This window comes from Pestalotiopsis fici (assembly GCF_000516985.1).
Source record: "Pestalotiopsis fici W106-1 unplaced genomic scaffold PFICI_Scf_7, whole genome shotgun sequence".
In the NCBI taxonomy this organism is placed as follows: Eukaryota; Fungi; Ascomycota; class Sordariomycetes; order Amphisphaeriales; family Sporocadaceae; genus Pestalotiopsis; species Pestalotiopsis fici.
This window is the reverse complement of record NW_006917097.1, coordinates 2,569,686-2,590,518: the sequence shown is the minus strand read 5'-3', so window position 1 is coordinate 2,590,518 and position 20,833 is coordinate 2,569,686. Positions and strand designations below refer to the sequence as shown.

The following is a 20,833-nucleotide window of genomic DNA, read 5'->3' as shown; positions in this document are numbered from 1 at the left end:
GGCTGCTGAAGCCAAGAAAAAAGTATTCGGCAGGACGAAAGGTATATAATAGTGGTGTTGTAGACTGATGACCGTATAAGTCCCCCGTTAGAATATACGCTCTCGTACGATTGGGTGCTTGTATGCACGCTTCTCAAGGCCTCGGGTCGGTGGCTCGATCGAGGACGTGGTTTGGTAGAGTACACTAGGTAGTAGACAACAGGCACGCTGCTTCAGTGGTCGACAGCAAGCAGTTGTTTGATTATTGGCAAGGTCGAGTATAACGACAAGACATTGATCAAGCCTCGAAGGATGGCAGGCGCAGACGCGGAGGTCCACGACCACTTCCTGCAGAGCTGTTTCTGGTCGGCAAAGTGATTCGAAGGGTGTGTGTCTTGTGCCTCGTTAAAGTGTCTCGACAAGAGCTGGACACTTTTTTTTCTTTGGTCGGGGACTGGGAAAGAAGATCCAGGGGCTTGCAGCTTACATTTAGCACTAACGGCGGAGCTAGTGCCAGGATCACAGTTTGGGCGAGGAAAGTTGAACTACAAGCTCAAGCTCCGTGCCCGCAGCTCGAGCGCCGTCAGGTCTCAATAAAAGGTAATGTAGGTATGTATGTAGGTAGTGCTGTACTCTGTACAGTCGGTACAACAGGTAGATATGTAAGGCAACAGGTAGGTACCAGTTGTTCCAACAGCGACGTGGAACAGCGCAGGTGTCGTCTTAAGCTCTCAGAAAAGCTGCGCCTAGAATTCTGAGCTTATGTCGACTACCGGCAAATTATTGACCGAGAGAGGGCAAAGGGGGGGACAGGTTGCGGCCAACAAGCTGCTGCAGAGGACTTGTTTGTAGCCGCGATGGGGTGACGCGTCTTGCTTTGGGGACGAGGAAGAGGGAAAAAAAAAAAAGGAGAACGAATGTCTGGTGATTCCTACTTCCGGGATGTCGTGTATCTCCTCACCACCTACTCGTCCTACCAATACTAACTAGCGCCCAGTGGAAGGGGAAAGAAAAAAAGGAAGAAGAGGTGAAGAAAACGATAAAAAAAAAAGAAGCGAGCGAGAGTATGAGGGTTGCAGCGAGACGACCTAGTCTTTTTTTTTTCTTGCCAATTATTTCTGCGCTGTCTTCTCACCTCGTAACGAGTTAATAAAGGTCACGTACCATGGTAGGTAACTAACATGTAGGAAAGACGAGGGGGGAGGGGGGGAGAAAAAGAGAGAGGGAGATCAGGGTTCAACGCTAAAATAATAATCCCAGATCAAAATATGTGTCTGGCCAGGTTCGTTTCTGAATATGGAACGTAGAAATCAACAAATGTACTTGAATGTACGTAGGTTTTTATGTAGTATGTGGTGTGTATTGATGTATGCCAAGCGAGGTACTACTTTGACCAGGTTGGTGCCGCCCAACGAAATTCCTACCGCTCCGAGCTGTGTAGGTAGTAGGCAGGTATGTATGTATGTGTTATGTGTCAATGAAAAAACGAGAGCACCAAACCACACCGAGACAGTCCTCCTATTTATCGTTTTCCTATTACTGCAGTAGCAGATGCTCGTTTACGTAGGTAGCTGCGTGAATGGGGACCTCTGATGAAGCGATCGATCGGCCTGATCGTAACTTCTGTGACCAGCAATCATCAAATGATCTTGGGAAGAAGCTGTGACGGTATGTAATCTTTAAGAATACAGGTGTATAATGATGCTTTCGTTGTGCTGCTTGTGACCTGTCCTCGATCACGTTCCTTTTGTGATGCTGCTCCTCTCCTCCCTTTCCTTTCCCTCCCCCTCCCCTCCGCCCTTCGGTCTGGTATTAATTCACACATACGAGCTTGCGATGAAAGGTTTTCCTTCTGGCTTCCCCGTGGACACGCACGTACTCTACCCTGGACCATGCCTTTGCCTTACCTTGCCTTTGAGACGGGGGCCTAGCTTCCGTCATTGGCTGCACCGTCGCTAGCGCCCAGACTGATCGGCCGCGGACCTAGCCAGCTCTACCCGCAGGCCCTTGATTGGCGCCAAGCTCCAGCGCAGGGAACGGGTGAGGCGGATCAAGACCCCAGCCAGCTCTCAGGGGCTTTTGCTATTAACAACTACTACTACTACTACTAAGTACGTACGTTATTACCTTCGGAGAGGACAAGCAGCCTTCCCTCTTCTGAATTGTTTGGTGTGTGATTGTATCAAACAATCTCTTCTTTTTTCAAAAGGGGTCCTATGCATCAATGATTCGGCCTAGATGAATTGGTGAGAGTGAATGACAGGCAGTCAGTCGTAGGTCTCGAGTCTGGACAGCGTGTAACTTGCAGATGCGGTCGCCGGCCACCAGGGCTGGTGAAGAGGCAGTCGGCGCCCGTCATCCAATCGATATATCGGCGTCAAGTATGTGAGATACAAAACAAATGACCACTTATCCCAATGTCGCCTTGTAGGGCCACACAATTTGAAACATGCTTTCCATCTGCATTCGCTGCAAGTGAATGAGGTGTATGCACATACAAAGTTTACAATCAATGCCCATGTGTCCCGGATAATCATCATCACCACCGTGTCTCAAAAAGACATTCCCAGTTCTGCTTAATTGGGGGGGTCAACATTGTCTCAAACCCCACAAGCCATGTGTTCTCGGCATTTTCAATTTTTTTTTTCTCGCTCTCGCTTGTCTGTGACAAATATCTCTCTGGTATCATTTGGTTTATTGTGCAATGGCTGTGGAGGCATTCTGTCTGATTAGGACTCAGGGGAAAGCTCACCGGCCCTCGAGCCCGTACCTACTTCTGCCGAGTGGCTTTCGGTAGAACTGAATGTACGTACATGTCCAGAATCTGTCAGCAAATTCGCGACATCCGAAATGTGTCTTCCCCCTTTCAACCTGCAGAACGAACGGTGCGATAAATTGCACTGCTGCAGCAGTACGAGCGGATGCACATTTCAGCTATGTTCGTGTCATTTAAGCAGGGACTTTTAATGAAACGGTCGATGCAGGCAACTCTTACCACGCGCAAGCTTTGGCAAGCTAAAAAGTCCCCCCATGCTCTCCGCGTGCCGACATTGCCAAATAAAAAAAATTTTTTTTTTTTTTTTTTTTAGCATTTGTAGACTTTCGGCCCTGAGCTTGGCGCTCCCCAAAAGTTTTGAGATATGTATGATTGCCCGGCAATGGCATGTGTCTCGGCCGAGCCGCACAATGGCTTGCTTTACTGTATCAAGGGCCAGATGAACTGTCCACTATCAATTGGCGAATACCGGCAGTTGATTTTCGAGCCGAAGAGTAGCATACTATGTGATTTTGACGCAGGTGTTTGAAGAGACCAAGTCACATCTAGGACTTTTGAGAAGCAAGTTTTGAGATCATCACAACGTATGATCAATGCAAAAGTGCCAAAACCAAGAGTTGTACTGTGTAGAATATCAAACATATGGGGGTGGTTGCACCAAAGAAGCAAAGAGAAGACCTCTAGACAATATAATGAACTGCTGTGGTACTCGCCTATCCCATTAAGGAGCGTTGAGCATCATCACTATTAGGAGCCCTGGATTTGTTACAAGAATGGGATAGAAAACGACATCATCATTCCAAGCCTAGTGAGGCAATGGTCGATTATGCCATCATAATGCACCAAGAGGCATGATTTGGATAAATCCAGGTCAGAGTGTAGAGATGCAAAGTGTTCAGTGTTGGGTGAAAAAGAACTATTGTGTATGTAGAACTCACGAGCCACAAAATGAATACAATCGTGCAAGTAAATACCTAAGGTTAGTAGATAGTGGCGGTGCAGATTGAGCAAGCAGTTGTGGCTGCGGCCAGTCACCAATCAGGTCGCGTCAAAACGACTCCGCAGTCTACCTACTCACAGGTAATCGCGACGAGGAAGTTACGAAGACTTGCGACGCGCGACTCTAGCAGCTGCCCGCACACCTCGGCGCGATTCAACCAAACGGGCATTTGGGCAATTCCGACAGCGTATGCGCAGCCTGCACATCGTCAACCTCAACTGATTGATTGATTCTCCTTTGTGCCTCTTCTACAATTTACAATGCCTCCGGGTAAGTACACCTTGCCCTGAAGTTATTCCCCCGCGCAACCACACGCATCAGTTTCTGGACTTGTTTGCGGCTTTGCACGGCCTTCATTTATGCGCACTACTATCTGAATATCATACCCAACATCTCTTTTCTTCCTCCTCCTACTCCTCCTCCTACTACTACTTCCACATCCAGAACGATGTTGCAGTCCTTCTTCCGACGACTGACCACTCGACCAGCCATCAGCGACGACGAAGCATCCGATGCTGGCGGCACCGACGTTGTGGTTCCCATTGTCAAGAAACAGGATACCGACATTGAAGACGACTTTGAAGATGCGGATCCTGCCCCAGTAACGGGCGATATCAAAATGGATGAAGACGAAAACGATGAGAAGGACGGGGGAGATGAAGACGAGGAACTGGACGAGGACGAGTGGGTATCACCTTGAGCGTGCATTCCGCACGCCGTGGGGACTACGAGACTGATGCGAGCACACTCAGGTTCATCGTTGAGAAGATTGTCGGTCACGTGTACGCCAAGGTAAGGAACACCATGGTGCCTTGATTGTTGCCTGTGAATTTTTGCCGGGTGCTGATATTGAATAGGGCGAATTAAAATTCAAGGTCAAGTGGGAGGGATACACTAAGGCCGAGGACCAGACGTGGGAGGACGAAGACAATCTCAAGTGTGTTTTCTTTGCTACAATCACGGGCGCAACTGGCCGGGGCTAACAATTGATACCAGCGAGAATGCTTCTGCCATTCTTGAAGCATATTTCGAAGAACATGGAGGACGAGAGAAGATTATCAGTGACTCGCAGGCTGGCACGAAGAAGAAGCGAGGCCGTCCTGCTGCCACCAGCACTCCTACGAATGGCTCCAAGCGCTCCAAGCGCGACACACATCCTGCATCTGGCAGTCCACCGGCAAGCCACACAAAGGCATGGACTCCTCCTGCAGGATCTTGGGAGGACCATGTGGCATCTATTGATGCCTGCCACGATGAACACACTGGAAAGTTGGTCGTGTATCTGTCATGGCGAAACGGACAGAAGACTCAGCACGATACAAAGATTGTATACTCTCGGTGTCCCCAGAAGGTATGGCTCCCTGAAATTCTTTGGCGATTTCTCAAGACGCTTACTTACGGCTTACCATTGCACAGATGTTGCAATTCTACGAACAACACGTCAAGATTATCAAGTCCACAGGAGAAATGAACTGAAATCGACCAAACGTTGTTGCCCTGAATTGAGGGCTGACTCGGAGCAATGCAGAAGTTGCCCAGCACGCCTCAGCGATCCTTGACATTGGAGTTCAGGCGTGTCATGCAGCCCGGTGAGAAGAAGTCTACGTGATGCTGCATTGAGAAGAGACATTTCCACCATTTGGAGGAGGACGAATGCCTCGTTTATAAAACGCAGGTTCTTCCTTTTTGAATTCCAAGGAGTAAATCAGGTTGCGATATGTGTAAATGAAATTCCGGAGTCATGCCAAATGCGGTTTACGAGGCGTATACCGAGGGTACATACTTGACAGGCTGCATCAAAATACCTAGAGTACCTAGTGCATTTGATGGGCTTCTGCTTTAAATGGTGTTTCAAACCTCACCAAGGAATAATATTTATTTCCTTTCACCTATAGTGCTCTTTTATATTGAATCCTACGTAGCAACGATGATGCGACGCAGAGAAGACGACAGCATCGTGGGTGACCGTTTGCAAACGCGTAAAGTACGAGCAGGGTGGATCCTCATCCGTAGGCGGAAATGCGAGTCGTGGGTGATGTGTTGGCTACCTTACCTTCGAAATATGACGAGGTTGGGAAGCTCCAGTGGCACCTGTCTGAAAGATGAGCCTGCTAACAAGGTGCCTAGCTTAAAACGGGGCCCCTGTCGCGAGCTCCGTCATTGGCAATGGCTACTGGAAGCTCAACCCCTGCTGGTCCCAAAGGTCCCCTGCAGCACAAGCTCTTTAGCTCTCCAGCCTTGCATTTTGCAGCCAAAAAAATTCAATCCAGCCTCGCTATTTACTGCCGGTGAATGGCGGGGCAACGGTTCGTATTTGTACTGAGTGAGTCGCACTTGGGCGTGTTTCTCTTCCTCTGTCCTACTGCTGCAAATGCATACATGCGCATCTTTGACGACGATTGATCTATTTTCTGACTCGATCTCAACTATCCGCTCTTTCTTGAAGTTAGCGACATTTAAGAATCGTTTGTTAAAAAATTATTAACAGCTCTCTCACGGTTCGCCATTCTACACGACTAGCCTGTGGAGATCACTCCATTCATCGTGCCAAACGACGACTTATACTCGCACTTACTTCGCAACGTCTCTCAGAATGTACGTTTCTTTCCCAAATCAATAGCTATAATTCTCCTGGCTATGGTCACTAATTGATCCCCTCACAGTTACTCGAGCTCCGACTTGAAGCACGACAGTAGAAAAAGGAACACCAATCCAGCTATCTACGTATTACAATTACCCCAGACTCCACCCGCCAGTCGTGGTTCCGCATTCCTGCCGATCAGTCGATCCATAGTCGATCTTGCTCGCCCTGCCCATAGAACCAACTCGAGCATTTCGAGTGCGCACATAAGTCGCCGTTGGAAAAAAGGTCCGCGCGTTTGACGCAGCGGTCAAAGTTCAGAAATCATGAAGGAAAACGATGTCATTGCCATCATCATCATTGTCTTGTTCATTGTCCTGGCACTTATTGCATTTGGCATCTACCGCCTCGTACACATGGTGCGGACCCAAGGCAGCATCACCACGTCAAGCAGTTCGGGTACTGGCAGCTCCGGAAGTGAGCTGGTATAACGCTTATTCTTATCCCTTTATTTTTTTCCCCTCTCCTCCGGCACGCGATGATTGTACTCCCGACTGTTTGACGCATTCGCAAACTGATGGCATCGCTGCTTGGCATTTGCTTTCAGCATGCTGTCGATTCTGGGCCGTGGTTTTTATCCGGTTTGCAGGGGTCCTCAGAAACAGAGCGCGCGTTCTCAAAGGTGACGGAGGGATCTCCGATATCCGACACAGAACGCTGCATACGAATGATCGGGTTGTTACAGCCATGAGAGACTTCCTTGCAGTTTGCGGGAGTAGAAAACGGTGAATTTGGGAACTCTTGGCCTGTTTTTCCTCTTTTTCCTCTGCGTTACGGCATCTGGACTCTACGGGATCCAGCATCTTTGGGCATTATCACATGGGAAATCGGCGTTATTTGGGAACTAGGAATTTTGCTTGCGTATTTGCCCCTGCGCAAAATTGGGTTGTTTAATTGGATACATGGGCGCGACGATGTATGGAGTGCGAAAGTATTTGGTTAAGCACATGTGATACACGATGTAGATAGATTGTAATGAGGCATGTAGATAGACGAATACAGACGATACTAGCTACCAACTGAAAGATTACTGATATCTGTGACACTGACGGGGCGCTTATTGACAATATCATGTGAAATGAAATAGACCAATGCGACCATTCTAGATATGGGAAGTGATCATTATACGAGAGCCTTGACAGTACCAAATGAATAGCAGATATAGAACTTCAGACGACTCCCGCTCCCGGACTCATACAACGACCCGTCTTCACGATTTAAATGTTTCTTGTGATACGGTAGAATAGACAACAGTTGTATTTGCGTACAAACCATAGGTCACGATGAGATTATGAAATTGCATACGTCTGCTCTCAAAGAATCAGCCTGCCAGACCACATGTCGAGTTTCTTTCCTCTTCCCCGTACAAGCACAAAAGCATTTACTCTGGCATACGTAATCAGTCAACTCCATCACGAGACATAATCCCGTGGCTTTTGCAACTTCGAAAGTTATTATCAAATGCGGCTCATACGTTAGGCAATAGAATACCTCGGTGCATATTTCAAATTAATCGGTGTATTGTAATCCGATAGATGCGAGAATTCAAATGGTTCGCGAGGCGTATTTATAAGTAGAAGTAGCTGCAGAACTACAGCCGAAACTTGACGTCTACCTAGGTAGCATTCAATTCTAAACATATCGTGATACTCTCGGGTGGAAGTGCATTCCACAAGTCCTCGACTCATAGAGACCCTTATAGTCCTAGGTGGTCCGCCAGAATCAACGCGTACCCAACGCTACGGCTTTTGTTGTACCGTGTTCAAGATGGTATATTGGAAAGTATCTAATTCAAGAAAAGTTTGCAACAGGTGCTACTGACTGTTAATTGGATTGTGGAAATTGTACATCTTCCAAAACAGCTTACTGACCAACCACTGCGGACCAGCGCGTTGAATGTAAAGTGATGAAACGATGTGTGCTTAGGGCATTGCGATCGCCCAGCAACCAGCAACGAGGTCCATGTAGCAAGTCCAACTGAGAATTCTTCTCAATCGTTGTGTTTGCTTTGTGTATCAGAGAAAATTTGCTCAATGCAGCAGTCCGTTTACGTCCCAAAGCTGTACGAAACGAAAAGCGCAATTCGTACCACCAAAACACTCAACCCATCGAGGGAAAACTCGAGTCAAGTTTCCATCCGCCAGCTCGTTGCCTGTCCCTTGTCCACCACATTTTATCGTCCAGATCAAATCTCATCGAGGCACCACAAAAAAGCATCAGATTTTTTGACCTTCCACGTCACAAAATACCAGATCTACAATCTTTAGTAACTGGATCGTTCACAACAATGTCGACTGCTCCCAACGTGGCCATTGCCCTCGTTCTCATTTTCCTCTTCGCCCTCATTGTTTTCCTCGTCTGGAGAGCACGCGCCACAGCCAAGAGTTTTGCGCTGAAGATGTTCGGATCGCGAACGGAGCAGACGCAGTCAGATTCAGCAATCTAAGGTTAGTAAACCGGCGAATGATCCTTTGGCAATCCCATTTTTTTACTCTATATGCATCTGCTCCGATGATGTCATGAATGGGAGGGCAAAGTTGTCATCTATTGGCGTTTTTGAATTCCGAGAAATTTCTCTCGACGTTTGTCTTCGGCTTCATTCTCGAGTATGATCATTGATGCCAGGGATGCGCTAAGTTCGCCCGGGCTTTAGTGGGTTGCTGGCGCCACCAGCCCGGCCTAAATCCTGCCGAACGGCTACCCCTGCAACGGCCGATCTCAAATTTCTCTGGGAGCTCCGGAAGCCGATTGCAGAATCGGGCTTCGTACCAGCTGACCCACGACCTCGATCTTTGCTTGCACCAGCCGAACCGACCTCGTACACGAATAGAACGGTGGCACGGAATCTGACTGACATTCCTTGTGTGCTGTCTAGCAAAAATGTCGGCTCGACCTGTCTTCCGCGCCGCAACGCGGACTTTGCGACCTTCTCTCTCATGTTCCTGTTCTTTCGTTCGCTCTGCCAAACCCTTCAGCACATCGATTGCCGCGCAAAAGCCCGCCACGAATAATAGTAATACCTCGTCCTCGTCTGAGAGAACAACACATTTTGGATTTGAAGATGGTCTGTCAGAGGCAGAAAAGACGGAGCGCGTGGCTGGTGTTTTCCACAGCGTCGCCGAGTCATACGACAAGATGAATGATCTAATGTCTTTCGGATGGCATCGTATATGGAAGTAAGTGTATCACCTCGATGACTTGACTCTTGGAAGTCTTATCTAATGTGCGCTTGTTTCAGGGATCACTTTGTCAGCTCGCTCAACCCAGGCTTGTCCCCTCACAACCCGCCTACACCGCAGAACATACTCGACGTCGCCGGAGGTACTGGTGATATCGCCTTCCGCATGCTCCACCATGCCCACCAAGTCAATGCAAACCCGGACGTGAGCGTCACTATTTCTGATATAAATACATCAATGTTGGCGGTCGGCAAGCAGCGATCTCTTTCGCTACCTGCCTCTCAGCAGGCTGTTCTCTCCTTCCAGCCCGCCGACGCCACGGTGCTACCCGAGTCTTTCAAGCCGAATTCTTTCGATCTATACACGGTTGCCTTTGGTATCCGAAACTTCAGCAACATCCCACAGGCACTAAGGGAAGCATACCGCGTCTTGAAACCCGGTGGTGTGTTTGCGTGCCTGGAGTTCAGCAAGGTGGGCAACCCGTTGCTGAATGCCGTCTACAAGCGCTGGAGTTTCTCTGGCATTCCTCTTGTCGGTCAGTTGGTCACCGGCGATCGCGACAGCTACCAATATCTGGTAGAGAGTATCGAGCGATTCCCAACCCAGGAGGAGTTTAGGGATATGATTGTCGATGCTGGTTTCGTGGTCGGCGGTGACGGCTATGAGAACCTGACTGGAGGTGTTGCCGCTATTCACAAGGGCATGAAGCCTCTCGATGCCAAATAAGACATCCCACGCCCGAAGTTCTGTAATTGTAAAATATCTGTACTCTGTGGATGGAATCTGTATTCGTATTGGCATGTAATTATAGACAGGAAACATGACCGAGCATTGTACAATAGGGGAGTGATGGGTTGCATATATAGATGATACGAGGGAAAGCCATTGGCAAAAACCGGCCCCACTCTAGACAAATTGATGACCGGATTGCATCGATAAGAAAAGAAAGCATATTGTGGAATGTCCTCAAGAGGTCATTTTTCTGCAATAATTTCAGTCATTCTGCCAGAGAATTGGAACCTGCCATTGTTGTGTATGCCCATGCTGCTCGACAGGCACGTGCCTATAAGATATAGCTCAAGAACCTGCAGATTCTGGGGATCTGCTGGTCAAGTTTGTACACAAGACGTATTTCATTTTCCACTAGAAACATTGTCAAGTTATTTAGAGAAATAGATGAGCATTGATGTATAAAAATTAGGCAATCGACTGGTCACCACGGTCGGTTTACAATTGTCGCGACTTTTATGCAGAGCATTGTGCCGGCATAATTCGGATATCAATGGTTAGTGCAATTAGAATATTGAAAACAGGCAGGAGGCCTGGCAGTTGAGGCCTAGGGACTAGACTGGAGGTGCTTGCCCAAACTGGGGTCTTTTACCCCCTGGACTTGAGCTGGTCGAGTTTGGAGCCAACCAAGTGTTGTCGGCTGCAGGACTTGAAGATTTGCTCTCGTTTGTCCAATCGCCACCTGGCGGCTTTGCAGCTCTCATCAGGCTGCCTGCCTTCCCAGCCTTAGCGGTTCAAGCACCAACAAGCTTCAGACGCCTCCAGCTTCCATCACTCCTCCTGCAACTCGGTCCATAACCGCATCTACAGGGTAGAGAAAAAAAAAAAAGTCCAGCACTGTATTTTTTCGTGCCGCTCGACTTCATCTTTAATCCAACCCTTCTTTCTCCCATATAATTGATACCCAAGAGTTCATCAGTACTCCCCCCCAATCTACCTCCTTCCAACATTGTCGAACCTCGGACGTTATCGACCGGTGCTCAAGACAATCACAACGATATCCACGTCGAAGAAGTCCACGCGCGCCTGCGGTTCTCCGAAATTTTGCGAACGAGTTTGATTCGATCGACGACAATCGCCCTCCAAGCACAACAAACAGACCAAGTCGAATCGAAAGACTCGCTCGTTCGATTGTTCCCTTCACCTTTCATTTCGCAGCGCATACTTGATCCATGGCTGTATGTCACCACCTCTCTCCCTTGGACTCGATCCTATATTAGACACCTGAGCCAGGCGTCTGTTTCTTTGTGGAAAGCTTCACCTCGCCAGGCAACAGACGCGAAATTCAAACCACTCATCCGCCATCGTCAGCAAAGCTTGCTGGCAACTGCCCATTTCCCCATCCAACCCTCCCATTCATCCTTGACACAGTTGTCAACGTTACGCCAATTGCACAATTGTCAGACACCTCCATTATCATGGGCTCTCCCTTTGATACTGGCCCAATGGGCCCGCACATGCCTCCTCCCATGATGGGCCCTGCGCCTGGTTCCTATGGTCACAGAAACATCAGTCTTCCGCCTGACTTCCCTTCGAATCGCATGCGCCCAGACAGCCAGCAGCGATACCACCATGGAAGCAGCGATGCTAGACTCCAACTTGCAGACCCCTTGACTGACCCCTACATCCAGCAACCGCGCCAGCCCTACAACAGCCAAGGCTATATGCCCAACGGTGCTACCAACATTCAGCCAGCCCCCGGCGCTACTCCTCTGCTGCCGAACCAAGGCCGCGTCCTCCAGACTGGCCCTATTCGAGTTCTTTGCATAGCTGACGTTCGAGGTAAGAGGCAAACATACCTTATATTGGTGGGTTTTGGTTGTACTAATACCATTAGGTAATCTCCGTTCCCTCAACGAACTCGCAAAGCAAGCACGCGCCGACCACATCATCCACACTGGTGATTTCGGTTTCTACGATGACACCTCGTTAGAGCGGATTGCGGAGAAGTAAGCCTGGAGTTTCTGAAGACACTTGCCACCTGGAAAGAGGAACTAACCAAGGATCAACAGGACTCTTAAGCACGTCGCACAATACTCTCCTCTCATTCCGGAACATGTCAAGAAGTCGATTGCCTCGGGCCCTGGCGGCGTCAAGTCTCGCTATGCGCCCGAGCAGCTGCCTCTTTCTGAGCTGTCTATGCTCATCAGCGGCCAGCTCAAGCTAGATGTTCCCGTTTACACTGTCTGGGGTGCTTGCGAGGATGTCCGCGTCCTCGAAAAGTTCCGATCGGGCGAGTACAAGGTCCCCAATCTACACATTATTGACGAGGCTCGCTCCATGCTCCTAGAGATTGGTGGCGTGAAGCTGCGACTTCTTGGCTTGGGTGGTGCTGTAGTCATGCACAAGCTGTTCGACAATGGCGAGGGCCGCACTACGATTGCTGGTGGCCAGGGCACTATGTGGACTACCCTATTACAGATGGGCGAGCTCGTCGATACGGCAAACCGCGTTTACGATCCGACCGAAACTCGTGTCTTCATCACACACGCCTCGCCTGCCCGAGAGGGTATTTTGAACCAGCTATCCGTTAGCCTCAAGGCCGATTTCTCTATTTCAGCCGGTCTCCACTTCCGATACGGCAGCTCCTACAACGAGTTCAGCGTGAACCCCACCCTCGATCATTACCGTGGTAAGCTGGCTGCCTCGAAGGCATCTTTCAACGACGTTTGGGAGACTGTGAAGAACGAGGTTGAGCCTGCTATCCAACAGAACGAAGCTCAGCAGAATCTACTCAAGAATGCACTTGGACTTGTTGAGAAGATGCCTACAACAGCCGCCGGCGGTAACCCTTTTGGCGGCCCTGTTGGCGGCTCTGCAGCTCTGGGACAAGTTGATGAGAGTGCCTTCAAGAACATGTGGAACTTTAACCTGGCTGATGCCGCCTTCGGATGGCTGGTTCTGGAGATTCAGGATGGTCGTATTGGTACCGAGATGAGAGCCCAGGGTTTCAACTTTTCGCACCGTGGCGCCAAGCAGCAGTCCGCTATGCCGAATACTAGCACGCCCTCGCCTGCCCCAACTGCCAGCGGTCTCCCCGCAGCCCCTACGTCTGCCGTTCCTGCTGCTCCTACAGGTCCTCAGCGTAACCCTTCGGCAACCCAGGGCAAGCCTGCTGCTGCCACGCCTCTCCAGCCCAAGCCTGCAACCCCGAAGCCAATTTCATCATCTCCCGCTCCCGGCTCTTCAGCTGCCAAGGAGAACGACAGGCCTGGCGCCAATGGCGCTACCAGTGGACCTGACACAGCACCCTCGCCGGCTCCCCGAGGCGCTGCCACTGACATCATTGGTCTTTTCATTATGAACGTGCAGTCTGATGAGCAGACTCGTGATCTCTTCCCCGAGGAGCACAAGTCTAAGATTACGAAGGTGGACAAGTGGGGTACTAACAGCAACAACAAGGTTGTTCATTTCAGCAGCACGGAGGACCGGGATGCAGCTTTGGCTAGCTTGCCAGAGGAGTACAAGTCCCGCCAAGGCGAGGATAGATCAAAGCCCTTGGTCAAGCTGTTTCAACCTAGAGAGAGCAACAAGCCTTTTGCCCGAGGCGGTGCAGGCACTTGGGGCAGCACAAGGGGCACCTCGAGCGGTCAGAGTGGCTATCGCAGCGCCACGGACCGCGGCACTGCTAGCGGCGGCGAAAGCGGACCCGAGTCTGGCCGCCGCGGAGGTCGTGGAGGGTCTAGAGGCGGAAGAGGAGATCGCGGTGGTCGTGGAAGAGGTGGCCGCGGAGGTGTAAAGGGTGGTGAGGGTGCTTCCCCTGCTCCCGGATCTGCTGCTCCTGCAGACTCTTAGAGGCCACTGCAGATTCTCAGTCGGCGGAGCGCCTAATGGTTACATCTTCTCACATCATACCCGTTTGCCTTTTGCAAGTAATGTTTTGGTTCTCGCAACAACAAAAGCGACCTCGATCGTTTAGACTGGCGATTCGTGGACTACAAAAAGTTTTGCCAGTTTGGGAGTGAGGGCTTTGTATCGGAGGACATACCCTTTGAAACGATACGCAGAGAGGCACGCAATGGTTTTCATAGGGACCTGTTTGTGCTAAATCGCATTGTACTAAAAATGAACATGATAACTTAGAAGGATGCGTTTTGAGCTCCGAGAAATGAGAAACTGAAAACGTATTCATGGGGAGGATACGCATTGTTTTTCAAGGGGACGCAGAGGGGCTTGAGAGCTTGCAATGTGAATACGAAGGTATTCCTAATACTCGACCCTAGTTACGATATACTACTACATGTATGTTAGCGCTTAATTGAGTGTGTGGATTCTAGAACCCCCGTGCCGACCATGGACGTGACTGAGGCCCACTAATTTTATGATCAAAATCATTCATCTATTGAAGCTGCTCTAATGGACTTTATGCACTTGACGCGTGCTGCTAGCTTGAAACACCAAGACGCGTCTGGAGCTGACCCGCATCGCATCCCTGCATCACTTTCAATCCAGTCCGATGCAAGGTCATGACAAATGTGAGGGTCCAGCGACCAGTCCGAGAATCAAATACTAATTATTCTGGTACACAAGACTTTGTATGCTTGGCTGGGACATTGAGGTAAACAGAAAACAAGAGAAGTTGGCATCGCGCCCTTGGGAAGAGCATAGGGACAAGATGCCTGTCCAGACCAGAGCTGCTGCCCAGCCGCAGCCTGCGAAAGCAGTGCAGAAGTCCGCGGCACCTGAGCTCAAACAACTACATTTCCCAACTCGCCGCCGCCAGGTTACAAAGACCTATGGTCGCCGCGCTGCTCCCAAGCGCCCGGATCAGACTTTAACACAAATGGAGTTTGTGTCAGCAGCCGCCCAGGAAGATCTCCAGCTCTTGATCAGTAGTGATGACGATGACGAGAAGGAGAACGAGGAGACCGCAGGGGCTGCAAATGTGCCAAAGCAGCCTGCTGTCAAGAAGAAGGCGACGCGGAAGACCAGTGCCCGCAGTAATCGAAGGCGGACAACGGGCAATGTGGCACAGGATGACGAAAAACACGAGAAGCCGCGAAGTAACAAGAGACGCAAGACAATGGGAGACCCACCCAGTGCATCCAGCAGCTTTCATACACAGACCCTAACGCAGTTTTTGTCGAGCACCAGCAAGGATGAGGACGTCTGGAAGATCCCGGACTCGGAAGATGAAGACGCTGTGAACCTGGATCTGGTCAAGGAGACGCCCAGGAAGCGGAAGAGCGAAGAGGTTAGCGATGAAGTCGAGGTGATATCGGCAGCTAAGCCTGTCGCAACCACCCCCGCAAACCGGCAAAAGAAGGCCGAAATACCTTCTTCTCAATCTCCGGCCACTCCTCTCTTGCTAAGAGACAGCCCTCAGAAGGCACCCTCGCCGTTAAAGCACCCGGACACTCCTGATTGCCTTAGATACAACCCGGAGACAGAACCCTCACCACTGAAGCAAAAAAGTGACAAGACGTCACCCTCGGTTTCTATACAAAAGCCCGTGACGAAAACACCTAGAACGCTGGTAATTCAAGATTCGTACAGCACAAGCCACAGCTCACCAATAACACCGACACCAAAAGCAAAGGCAAAAGGAATTCTACTCCCTTCGGGCACGGTAACGCCGGCCAAAAGGATCAGGTTCGAGTTGCCTGAAGACAAAGAGAATGTCACCCCAGGAAGGACTAAGCCAAAGTCGCCAAAGCCGGTGGAGGTGAGGACATCACAACGACAACCCCTTTCCGAGGTCCCCGACTCAGACGACGAACTTGAAGAGGAGACCGAAACAGATGAAGATGGTGTTATTGACGCAACGTCTACCGTCGTGTCAGAAAGTACCTTTGAAATACGAGAGGATGTAAATGAAGTTGTGATAACTGCAGATGGAATCGAGGATGATTTTGCAGCTGGGGCAGAAACACAAGCACTCCTCATTTCTTCTGACCATCCAGTGGATCACGAGACCTTGAATAGTACGCCTATCGTTGCCGAGGACGAGGGTAGTGTCGACCAGGAAGAGGATAGTGAGAATTCAAGACCAAGGAATACGACGCCGTCCGCTCAAGACTTTGTAGACGACATAATCGAGCAAACACCAAGCCGAACACCACGGGCCAGGCTAGGAGAAACGGAACGCACCGAGCATGAAGAAGAGTTCACGCAGGGATATACGCAAGGATACACGCAAGGAATGGAAAGTCAGCGAGTTCCCCTCGAGACTATCAAAGCGACAGGACCTATAACCGACCGGTCTGACATCATCATATCCATATACTGCGAGCATGTTGAGAACATGACTAAGCGCAGAAAAACTCACGAGTTCCGGGATTGGAAGATACCCGAAACAGTTCATCGTGTTTGGATTTACGTTCCAAGACCGATCAGCGAGCTCAGGTACATGTGTACACTTGGGCCCGCAAAGACAGCCGGTCAAATTCACGAAGACGGTCTTGGCAATGCAGAGTTCAACCAAGGCATGATGAAGCGATCAAAGTTTGCCTTTGAGGTTCTCAGCATGTATGAGCTCAATAACCCAGTGTCCAATCAGGTTATGCAACAGAATGGATGGCCCAGGGCGCCGCAGAAATTTTCCTATGTCCCGCCTGCTGTTGTTGGCCAGCTTACTTCAAATCTACGATGTGCACTGTGGGGCGAGGATGCCGAGCAGGACGTGATTCAAAGCAGCTTGAATGTGACCGAGTCACAAGAGCTTGCTCATCAGATACGGAGCGATATTGACCACGCGACGCAGCTGGAATCCTCCGACCAGGCAGAAGTGATTCCCTCCAGCCAGTCGCCTCCGCAGGTCGCTCACAACCGTGGTAATCGACGTGGTAGCAGCGTCTTTGCAAGACCAGCCTTACCCAAAACTGCCACGGCCTCTTCAGCACGTTCTCTACCAGCTTCGCAAAGCCAACGCAACCGCAGAGAAACCCGCCCGTCACAGGCTACAACCATAAGCCAAATGTCCTCGAGCCCGCATGTATCGCCAGGCAAGTCTGTACCGCTGCCACCCATGGCTGGCGCGCAGCGTACAGCCCCTGCACAGACTCATGCGACAAGCAGTCCGGTGGCACATGAGCACTCTCTTCGGTCGTCGCAGTTCCCTACCAAGAGCCAAATGCTCCCGGACAGCCTGGTGAATGGTGACATTCAGGAACCCCCGCAGATCATATGGGACTCGGAAGACGAGTCAGACTAGAATTGCATGAGATTGTTTACATGAATGATGTGGTTTCAAGTATTGTTAGGCGTTGGAGTTACGATATACAGAGACCTGGATAGGCACTGGTAAGCTCGAGGTAAAGAGGTCTGGGTTTTATTCTTTTGCACGGATTGGCTGCGAGCACAAAGGATTAGAGCTCTGTATAGGGCATGAATTTTGTTTCTTCACTTCAGAATAAGAAGTCAATCATAATACAATAGCGTCTATGTGTCACTAGATTTTGGAATCAGTCATCGAAATGCTATGAGAAAGAGGTATGAATTGGTGCAGATCGATTCTTGCAACGACCGGTTGTATCATGTGGGAATTCGATTATGCTTGCACTAAAATTCCACCGCCAAGTAATAATAGCACTTGTGATTGAACACATTGCATGGTGTTTGAATAAGTATAAACGGCTGCCCATGATGCAACCACGTAGTATGCAGAATGATACCTTTGGTCTTTTCGAGAAAGAATGGACTATAATCTTTTGGCAAACTTGTCGAGTTGGTGCCTGTAAGTAATCGATTAGTACTTGATTGGCGTACGCTTTCTTATGGGGAACTGAGGCCCATTGTCATTGCGGAGCTGTGCTAGTCGACGGCGCACCGCGAACTTCAGAGGGCTTGTGGGGGCATTGGAGTAAATAATACTGTTTTTCATGCTATACACGCACCTAATGATACTGTCTTTATCACGCCGCAATTCGTTTCACGTTGCACCGCCATGGTAGAACTATCTAATACCCGCCCGATTGGCATACTCGCGGGTTACCTCCTGGCCTGCGCTGGGCTCACCGTCTTTTGCATCCGGATTGCCTGGACGCGGGGAGGATCCTCGCGCCCCGTTGACCGGCGGCGCCGGCACGCCATTGTCGTCTTCAGCGCCCTCGCGGCTCTCAGCCTGGCAACGACATGGTACCACATGTTTTGCTTCTTTCAATGGTCTTACCAAGAATGGGCGGCGGCCTCGTCGGCCTCGTCGCCGCTTTTTGGTCTCCTCGGCGGCGAAGACGGCAAGTTGCATCTCGGCGCCTGGCTTCGTGATACCACGCTTTTTCAGCAGGCTTGGGTCGCGACCTTGGAGACGCCTCTGCGAGCGTGGTGGTCAATGCAAATCTTTGGCTTTTGTGCTATATGGAGCGTTATGCTGGCTGCTCAAGGTGGGTTCCCATGCAAAAAATTACCTCCTTTTCCCCTTCTTCCCTGTGCAAGTTATATTGCTTCGATACAACAAGGCTGACATGACCATTTCACACAAAAGGCCAGAAGAGTAGAATTCCCCACCTCTGGCTCTTCATGTTACTGGGTCAGATTGTCGCCATCTCCTTTGCGGCCAATTTGTCCTTTGTCACGTTTCTGGTATATGACGAAGCCAACGAGGTATCGTCGATCCACGACAAGAAGGATATGAAGAAGAATCAACCGAGTCCAAACCCGCAAGCAACAAGAAATTCGTGGTTACCAACGGCCTGGCTCGCGGTGCTCGGTGTCAATCTGATCTCGGCTCTCATCATCCCGCGCCAGCTTGACCATTCTAAATTCTTGTATCTGCTTCTGGCGCCTCATGTCCTGGCGTTTGTTCCCTTTGTCTTGAACGCTGTATTTGCTGCTCCGCACCCATCCGACGCCCTCTTCTTTTCCTCTCGGCAGCCTTCCACGGTGGCCCGGGCAGGGATCATGGCCGTCTTGCTTGCGGCGGCTTGCTCTCGCGTCTTTGCGGCCGGCGGTGACTTGGGCCAGATTGCCGCGACGCTCTTTGACAGAAAAATGGGGATGACTGCTATTTTGGGTAAAAATCGACTCCAAAAACACTATTCTACGCAGGTCTTATGCTGTTTAAGGCAGGTCTCGCGCTATTTTACTCTGTCTTATGGTGTCTTTAGCTATCTTATAAGGTTTTTAATAATGCATTATTTTTATAATAAAGAATGGATATTAAAGTCGGCTTTTAACAGAATAATAGTAATAGGTAGAAAGGAGTATATTAAAATAAAATTATAACTTTATATTAGTATGCATATAATTAATAAAAAGGTACTTTATAGTATCGTATGCTATATCCATTTATCTTTTTATATGCCCAAGCATACGCTAAATACATATATTATAATCGTAAACCCTATCCCTCCACGTAAGCCCACCTAAAATTTAGCGAGTCTAGCTAGTCCAGTTTTTGTTATATAGCACTATAACCTAGCACCACTTTTATATTAATATAATGCTTTTATAGCGTTATAATTTAGCGAACTTTAGCTAGCTTATTTTAATTATTGCGATTTTTATAATAATAAACGATATAAGCTTATAAATCGACGATTTTTGCGAATCCTTTTATATGAGACGATAGGTATAAGCTATATACGAGGCCCGGTTTATAGTTTATTTTTTTCGCATAAGCGGAACGCGATTATATACGCGTACGTTAATCGCTTATTTTACGCCGACGGAACGTATAAAAAGCTTATATTTTAAAAAAAAAAATAGGTATAGCCGTGGCCGCCGAGGCGGTAATAAATTTTCGAAGCCTTTAAACGCATAATAAAGCTATATTTAAATTAAATATTTTTCGTATATTATTAGCATTACGTGCTATATTAAATAAAAAGGGTTATATTTATCGCAAACGGCCGGGATAAGCTAATTATAAATATAAAAGAACCGCGCGCGGTCGAAATATTCGGCTTACGATTTATTAACGGCGACCGGCTTATAAGCGATATATAAAGGTAAAATATATAATAGGTTATAGCAAAAATATAAGCTATTTATACGCTAAAACGGACCGTATTTTAGGAAATTATCGAATTCCACGCCGTTACACGGCTATTATCCAAATTACGCAGCTGTTTTCGCAGCCGTATACGAGTAATTTAAAAACCTAAATATTTAAGGGAAATAAATAATATTGCGTTTAAATAAAAAGGTATAAGATTAATTAGTTTATTATAGCTTATTTTTTATAGCAAATATTATTAGCTTAGGTTTTTTTAATAAAATAAAGGAAAAGACATTTCCTGGGATAAAAAATAGGATTATAAAATTAAATTCGAAAATATATAATTAACTTATTAAAATATTGTTTTAATTTAAATGCTTAGCGACTTCGTTAGCCTTTAAGCTTATTTAATCTGCTAAGCAAATAAAATATATGCCGCAGCTATTAATAAAGGATAAAAAACCCTAAAAGGCTATTAAAGTATAAATTTATAATTCGAAATAGCGTTTTCTAGCGTCCGAAAGCCATTTTATCCTTTTTTGCTAATAAGCCGATTTTAATAGCTTAATTTTATAGTTAAGAATTAGTTTTT

General features: G+C 48.6%; 5 protein-coding genes across 5 annotated transcripts; all 5 read left to right on the top strand.

Moving 5' to 3' along the window:
• Positions 1-4,203: 4,203 nt before the first annotated feature.
• On the top strand, positions 4,204-5,231 carry PFICI_10409 (uncharacterized protein; the record flags this gene model as incomplete). The annotated part of the gene is made up of 5 exons (XM_007838990.1): positions 4,204-4,439; positions 4,508-4,547; positions 4,613-4,692; positions 4,752-5,106; positions 5,172-5,231. The coding sequence occupies 5 exons, from the start codon at positions 4,204-4,206 to the stop codon at positions 5,229-5,231; spliced, it is 771 nt and encodes a 256-aa protein (XP_007837181.1).
• A 4,045-nt stretch (positions 5,232-9,276) lies between these two features.
• Positions 9,277-10,301, top strand: PFICI_10408 (uncharacterized protein; the record flags this gene model as incomplete). Its single annotated transcript, XM_007838989.1, has 2 exons — positions 9,277-9,572; positions 9,635-10,301. The coding sequence occupies 2 exons, from the start codon at positions 9,277-9,279 to the stop codon at positions 10,299-10,301; spliced, it is 963 nt and encodes a 320-aa protein (XP_007837180.1).
• A 1,481-nt stretch (positions 10,302-11,782) lies between these two features.
• PFICI_10407 (uncharacterized protein) lies at positions 11,783-14,159 on the top strand (the record flags this gene model as incomplete). The annotated part of the gene is made up of 3 exons (XM_007838988.1): positions 11,783-12,146; positions 12,202-12,313; positions 12,377-14,159. 3 exons carry the CDS (start codon positions 11,783-11,785, stop codon positions 14,157-14,159), a joined length of 2,259 nt encoding a protein of 752 aa, XP_007837179.1.
• An 820-nt stretch (positions 14,160-14,979) lies between these two features.
• On the top strand, positions 14,980-17,517 carry PFICI_10406 (uncharacterized protein; the record flags this gene model as incomplete). Its single annotated transcript, XM_007838987.1, has 1 exon — positions 14,980-17,517. One exon carries the CDS (start codon positions 14,980-14,982, stop codon positions 17,515-17,517), a length of 2,538 nt encoding a protein of 845 aa, XP_007837178.1.
• A 732-nt stretch (positions 17,518-18,249) lies between these two features.
• On the top strand, positions 18,250-19,408 carry PFICI_10405 (uncharacterized protein; the record flags this gene model as incomplete). Its single annotated transcript, XM_007838986.1, has 3 exons — positions 18,250-18,685; positions 18,787-19,314; positions 19,371-19,408. 3 exons carry the CDS (start codon positions 18,250-18,252, stop codon positions 19,406-19,408), a joined length of 1,002 nt encoding a protein of 333 aa, XP_007837177.1.
• Positions 19,409-20,833: the final 1,425 nt, after the last annotated feature.